Raw genomic sequence first — 7,666 nt, forward strand, 5'->3', positions numbered from 1 at the left:
ACCTTTATCAAAAAAAAAATTTCTACAAGCAAATCAAATTAAATTTTTATGAGCATTTGAAATTCATATTTTTACAATATTGGATATTTACTCCATTTCTCATGTTGCGGTTTTGTTATTTTATTATTTTTCAAAAAAAAATAATTGTGGATGCATAAAAATTTCACTGAATGTTTATATTTTCATTTTCTATACACCATAAAATTTTGAAAATATTTTGACTCTTTTTGAGTCGTGTACGGACATTGTCAGTTTTAAATATTTTTAGTTTTTTTTTCTATTAATATCAATAAAATTTTATTTGTTAGGTAAAAATGCGTGAAAATGTAATACAAGGCTCCTGAAATATTGTTACAATAGCAGTTAAAAAATATTAAAAATACATAGGCACAATTTTTTATAAGCATTTAAAGTTCCAATTTTGACAAAATTTATCAAATTTAAAATGTAGTAATTATTTTGTTGTCAAAAATGTATGAAATGTTCAACTTTTATAGCTAAGGATTGAAAATTTAAAACAAGGTTCCACGTAAATAGGTAAATATATAAATTAGTTTATTCACAATAATATCATCGAATATACTTAGTTATATTCATAGGCTGACTGACCGTTTTCGCTCAGAATCGTTTTTCTATTACAATGATATTATATCATTGAATTCAAATTTAACACCATCCATTCCAGTGACCCACTTGTAACCAACTGTACATCAGTGCGACATCCACTTACCCGCATTTTTCAAATTAAAACCAACCTTTTTTCCGGTAAATTTTTAATGAGATGACTGTTTTAAAAATATTGATGTAAGTATTAAATTTAAAACTAAACTAAAGATTATAGTCCTTAAAAATGGTCTTACAAAAAATAAAATAGATGCTATATTGAATATAGTACCTATTTATTATTTAATTATACTCAGACAATTTTATAAATTATTAAATGTTAGTAGGTTAATATTTATAGCAAAATTCATCACAATAAATCATCCAAACCCATTAGAGGAGAGTGGGTACAATTGTAACATGGTACAATTATTGTAACACGAGCAATAAGTTGTTCAATAATCAATATAAAAATCTCAAACAAATTTAGCAGTTGGCCATCTGTTTAACAATCGATGTTTCCTTATCAAAATAATGATAACTAGGTAACTTTTTGAAAAAAAAAATTAAATGTGTTTTTGATAACAGATTGTAAATAAAAATCATACACTTACTTTTTTATTTGAGTACATAATTTTAATTATATGTTTGGCTATAGTTATTTTAATATACACCAAAAGTAGTTTAGTTTTGGTTCTGGTCTTAACACTCTAACTAGTCAGTATTTTTTTCTAATACTTAAGTATTTACAAAAATATTGAAGCGGTACAAATGTAACAGTCACCCTCAGTGATATACTATTGCACCTATTTTATTTTAATTTATTTAAATGAAATTATTTTATGTTATTTAATTTAAAAGTAAAAAGTTATACCTATAACAATTTATTATTTGAGATAATCTGTTTACCAAAGTTATATTTTATTTTAATTAAAGGTTATTATGCTATAATTGTTTTAACAATTTAAAAGTTAAAAATTTTGTTACTATTTAAGGTAATCTGTTTACCAAAGTTATGTTTTATTTAATTTAAATGTAACTGTTATATTGTATATGTTTTACAATAATACAAAAAAGTAAAAATCATGTATGTTACATCTGTCCCTAGTGCTGTTACAATTGTACCCTGTATCGGGTACAATTGTAACATATTTTTTTTTCTATATTTATATCTATTCAAAATTATGTGGAAATAAAGATTCAATACACACATATTTTGAAAGGAAACAACTTACTTTACTAATTGAAAGTATAAACGATTCAAAAAATTTAGAATTTTGGCAGAAATAAATAAATTTATGAAAAATGTTACAATTCCCCACTCTCCCCTACGTCTTATAGACTGTAATATATTGTTTATCGGTTATCCTTAGTATTTAGTACCCGCACACAATTAAATAACTCAAAAAATAATGATTCAAATTTCGATTTAAATACGTCAATACATTTAAAAATAATCATCTGATTAAAATTTTACGGAAAAAAGTATGTTTCTTATTTGACATGAAATAATTTTCAATAAACGTTAGCTCCTCGGTTAGCTCTATTTGTGCTATATGTACATTGTTCAGCTATCTGCAAACATTTAAAATTATTTTCTTTTCAATTTAGGTATGTGTGATTACATTTTTGTTTTGTAATTAAAAATACTAAATACCAGTGATTTATTATATACAATGAAATTGTATATGATCTAAACTCTCAAAAATGTAGAAAATGGGTGTTTAAAATAATTTGTATGAAATAAAAATATAAAATATGGTTTTAGGATTTTAGATAGCATTAAAATATAGATATTATTCAATAAATTATTTGCTTATGACTATTATTTCCGGGCTTATCGAATCTGAAACCACATTACTGAAATCCTATATATGTAGGTATGATACTTATATGCCACTTAGCCACGAATTGACATCAGAAGGAATTTTTAGGTTTAAAATATTAATGTTGAAACTTGTACATTGGTTTAATATAATATGTTGAAGGACCTCTGCTAAATGAAATTGGTTTGAACATGGAATCAAGTTCAAATAATTATAATACAACAAGAAAAATGCATCTTTATGCGGGACACGATATTAGCGTAGGAATGGCAATGCGCTTTCTTGGCCACACTATTGAAATGCCCGGTTTCGGTGCTTCGTTACATTTCCATATGTATTACGACGTAACAAAAGGATACACAGTTAAGGTATAAATTAATGCACCGAAGAATTAATTATATATTTTTGAATGTTTAAAGTTATGTTTAAGATGTTTTTTTTTGTTAAGTAGGTATCCATATATTTTAACAGTTGATCTCATAACATTTTTAAATAAGAATTGATAACCTTTTTAAGTTATTCATTTTGTTTAGTATTATTCATAAACTGTTTGTCTTAATACAATTTTAACTTATACAAAATGATGTTTGTTACACAATTTTAGCAATAACTTATGACTTAGTAACTGAAAGAATTATCAATTTTTAGGTATTCTATTTTGATCGATGGGACAATGAAAAGGGTGAAGAAATCTCAATACCTATTTGTGGTAATCCCTGCAAATTTGAGGACTTCAAAAATCTTTTGACCAACAATTTCTCTGAAAGTTGGGAAGATGTGTGTCAAAAAATATAAAACTACCTATAAAATATTTTCTTATTTTAGATTATTCCTTTTTTCTACCCAGTGCCCAAAGTTAAATTTCATTAAATTAGTAGTTATAAAACATTGTAAAAATAATGATGTTATCAGTGTTGGAAATAGATAACTAATAATTTATCTAGATAAAGATAAAGATGACTGTAATAATTTTTATCTAGATACAGATAAAGATAATTATACTAAATTTTATCTAGATAAAGATAAAAATTAGTACATTTTTATCTAGATAAATATGAGATAATTTCATGTTTAATTTTGAAAATATTCAGGATATTACTTGAGTCTACAGGTAAAAAAAAATGCATAATTCAAAATTTTTTAAAGCAGAGGACAGAGGTCGTACAGATTATTTGCAATAACTGAAATACCGGGAATTCAAATAGGGTTTTATAAATATTAAATTGTTATAAATTACAATAAATTACTATAATATTATTATGCTCGTGAGTCCAATATCCATGAATGTTGGTTTATTTTTGTCGGTTTAAAATAATAATTATTTTTCATACTTTGTACACAATTCTATGAAACGGGTATCAGCTAATGAGAGTTGAGACCATCATCATTCGGTGGCGGTCGGTGGCCGGCGGGTAGCAGGGATAGATGTTTTTCCTTTTGCTATTATTAGTTGTTCTTACAACCTTACCTACTACATGCCCATTACATATTTCTATTTTTGGGTTTTCTCATTGTTTACGATGTAAAACTCCAGACTAACAATGAATATTAATAAATATTAAAATCATGGTATTATAAATTATAATGCATATTACTAAACGTATTTTCTATGTAATAGATGAAAAATAGAAAAATGTAAAAATAAAATAATAAAAATATTTTAAATTTTCAACTTTTTTTTTAGTTTATTTAAATAAATTATCTAGATAAATACTCATAGATAACTAGAATTTTATCTAGATGAAGATAAAGATAACTGAGTAGAAATTTATCTAGATAAGATAAAAGATAAATAATTTTTATCTAGATATTTCCCAACACTGGATGTTATTATAAACTCTGTGTTTTAAAAGTTAATATTTTAAACAATAGGTATATAGGTAGTTAGAAAAACTATCATGAAAATTAAAAATATTTTTTCCTACACTAGTTATAAAAATAATATATTTTTATTCTATAACTACGAAAAGTTGAATGAATTATCGAATTAGGGAGCCAACAATAGTCAAAAAGAAACATATTCTATTTTATCATTTACATATAATGTACCTTGGACAACTATAGCTGAGGTCAGTGGCGTTTATTTATATTAGTAATTAGTATACACTATTATACATAAATAATTACGTATTTACGCAAATGGTAACCGAGTAGAATGATCAGCTTAGTCTTGGTGTATACTTAATAAATTATTTACTATATGTGAAATGCCCCTAGTCTCGAGGACACCCACCACCCTTTAAGCTGAGGCACGTGCCCCAAATAAAGTCCTTCGTCACGCCACTGGCTGAGGTTAGAATTGATATTGTTCTAAACTTGATTTTTTTATGTTTTTACTAGCTATTAACAAGTAGTTATTATAGCTCAACACTTAAAGCGTATATCATACATCAATTTGAATATATATATATATATATATATATCTACATAATAATAGGTAAACTTGGTTAGAATAACATAATTTAAAAATAATCGATATTAATATATTATATAAATATATAAAAGGTCAAATAAAATGTACCTAATAATTAATAACATAATCTATTGAGATATACATATAATATGCCATTATAATTAAAAGTAATGAGATTATGAAAAAGAAATAATAATATTATGGGATATAACGTTTGTAATACCGCGATGAGGAGATTAATTAATGCTGAAAACAATTTAGATTACGATATATAATTTGATATTTTGATAATGTAATATTATTAGACTCGGTGACTGAGACTTAAGAAGGTTTAGTCTATTATGATTTAATTTTACTTATTTAATGATCAAGAATAATTTTTTATCTCATTCGATTTTAAATACTGCAAACATTTTCCACCCGTTTAAATCATATAAAATAAAACCTCTGTACATAGATAATATTATATAACGTTGGGGTAAGAAATAATTAAGTACAAAATAAGGCCATCCAAATCATATGCATACAAATATTAATTCCAGTGACCAGTAGTCAGTACTCAATTGTTCGGAAAGCACGCGTTCAGATTGTGATCACTTTCGTATTGATGAAGGCCTAAGTTACAAATTGTTATCGAAATTCGTATTTTTAATGAGATTTAAAAAAAAACTGGGGTTTCAAAAAGCGTTTATTTTTAATATTTGTAAATTAAACATTTTAGATTTTAGATTCTGAGTGGAGCGATAGGTTTTACAATAAAAATTATTTGTTTTTTTGTACCTGAAGAAACTTTTTCTAATAGAAAAAATGTTCCAATCATCAACTTTGACGGAGGTTTCAAGTAGTAAATTGTATCTAGTTTATACTTTGAGGGATCAAAAGTAAAAACTTCCAGCACTTTTTAAAATAATCGGGAAAAACAAAAATTGTTTCATGTTCGGTAAACATGGTTACTGGTTAGACTCCACTCAGAATCAATTTTTAATCCTACTCAATGACGAGGTAAGCTAACAGCAGATTGGTTACTTATATGCGGATTTTTATTATAAGTCGGGCTATTTATAATAGGTTATAAATTATAATAATACCTAGTAAGTATATAGTTGTAATAATATGCATTTTTCTTGGTGAATAAGTTCAAAAATAAACTATTATAACTAATGTATTTGACTACGTAAATGTAAACTTTTAATGTTGGAAATTAAGGGGGGTTTTATAAAAAAATAAATGGCCTCTCTCCGAAAAATTAAAATTAAAATTTTAGAAGTCAATACCTTTTTTCTACAATATTGAGGTTGATTTTATAATATTTTATTTAAATAAAATATTTTTGTTGATATAATTTAACAATTTCAGTTTCTGTTTTAATTTTGCATCCCATTAAAAACGTGAAATCTATGAAAATCAAAGATGAAATTGACGTATAAACAGTACCATTAATCATTAACAAAAATTGCTTGTCTAGTCACAGTTAGTTACCTATTGTGTTATCTGTATTTAGATTTTAGATACAGTAGATAACCTCCATCACCTGTGCCGAGTCACAATAAGAAAAATTTATTCGGATCCAATTTACTATATAGACTCATATAGTCCATATAGTACGTATTAGGTAGATATTATTAGGTGGTAGTACATATCTATTATGCAATAAATTTATCTTTTGAAATTGTGAAAATGTATGTCCTGTTTACTTCTAAGATTTGAACAAACACGCAACGGTTTTCACTTATCTTAATAACGCGTAATTGATGCGTGCCGGTGTTTGTAAAAATTAAATCAATAGCCAGTTCTATACGCGAGTCGGCAACGAACGTCGTATGTTACAACTTTTAGTACGTTCACAGGATGGCATTCGATCTCAAAAAGGTTGCCTTGGTCGTTGGTGTGTCTTTAACTGTCATTATTGTCGTCTGCAGTGTCCAGTACGTGTTCACTGTAGGATGGAAACAACAAAGTAACGACGTCGTTGAACCAGGACGATTTTCAGATCCTTCGCTCAAATTTGTCACCATAGTATGTATTTATATTTTATAGCAAAATGGTCGAAATGGTACTTCAAAAGCAAAAATATTTAAAATCTTAGAAATGTCAGTAAGCCGTAAGGTATCTACTTCACCTTAAAATAGTTACTATAAAAATTATATTTAGTTCAATATAGACAAATCAAAAAAGGTACAGTGAAACTTCCATCTAAAGAAGTCACATGGACCATAAAATAAATTTTATTATAGAGAATTTCGTTAAATAGAATTGAATAAATTTGGTTCTAATTTGGTTTGGTTTTCAAAAATAAAAATACTTCGTTAAACAGACATTTTTCAAGTTCTTTACATGGAAGTTTTACTGTATTAAGAATTAAACATTAGGTATACCTACGTACTTACTGCAGTATAAAAAAATCTATTTAAAATGTACATGTTTCTCTAATAAATGTTTACTGCAGCTGTTCCGCCATGGAAACAGAGCGCCAGAGTTCAAATGCAACACCGACCCATACAAGAATACATTTCCTGAAGGAAAACTGGAACTAACTAAAGTACGTATAAATTAATCTTTGCAATGTTAAAAAATGATTATAAGCATTAATAGAAACTAAAATACATTTTTTATCATAGTACGTCAACAACATTTTACGATTCAGATTCTGAACGAATTGAGAAATAATTTTAAAAAATGTTTAACTTTTTTTTTATGATCCTATAAATAATCTTAGCTTCCTGAATAGCAACAATAAAGTATTCATTTTTTATAACGTGTAGATTTTAATAACTTAAATCGATTGAAATAAATAATTGTAATTTATAAGATATATTTATATATT

General features: G+C 25.9%; 2 protein-coding genes across 2 annotated transcripts in view; both read left to right on the top strand.

The window, feature by feature from the left end:
- Window positions 1-2,374: 2,374 nt before the first annotated feature.
- Window positions 2,375-3,240, top strand: LOC100571352 (lysosomal acid phosphatase-like). The gene is made up of 2 exons (XM_003242777.4): window positions 2,375-2,797; window positions 3,078-3,240. Exons 1-2 carry the CDS (start codon window positions 2,621-2,623, stop codon window positions 3,222-3,224), a joined length of 324 nt encoding a protein of 107 aa, XP_003242825.1. The 5' UTR covers window positions 2,375-2,620; the 3' UTR covers window positions 3,225-3,240.
- Window positions 3,241-6,142: 2,902 nt separating this feature from the next.
- LOC100573621 (lysosomal acid phosphatase) overlaps window positions 6,143-7,666 on the top strand; it is a 15,377-nt gene continuing 13,853 nt past the window's right edge. Inside the window, exons 1-2 of the mRNA XM_029487601.1 lie at window positions 6,143-6,858; window positions 7,289-7,381. Coding sequence (XP_029343461.1) covers window positions 6,691-6,858; window positions 7,289-7,381 — 261 coding nt within the window. The 5' untranslated portion in view covers window positions 6,143-6,690. The remainder of the gene's footprint in view (window positions 6,859-7,288; window positions 7,382-7,666) is intronic.

This window comes from Acyrthosiphon pisum, chromosome A1 (genome assembly GCF_005508785.2).
Source record: "Acyrthosiphon pisum isolate AL4f chromosome A1, pea_aphid_22Mar2018_4r6ur, whole genome shotgun sequence".
In the NCBI taxonomy this organism is placed as follows: Eukaryota; Metazoa; Arthropoda; class Insecta; order Hemiptera; family Aphididae; genus Acyrthosiphon; species Acyrthosiphon pisum.

Excerpts from the sequence above, each read along its gene's own strand:
- LOC100571352 (XM_003242777.4), top strand. The coding sequence starts at position 2,621 with ATGGAATCAAGTTCAAATAATTATAATACAACAAGAAAAATGCATCTT. Across the intron at positions 2,798-3,077 it reads CAAAAGGATACACAGTTAAG|GTATTCTATTTTGATCGATG; the intron begins GTATAAATTAAT and ends ATCAATTTTTAG.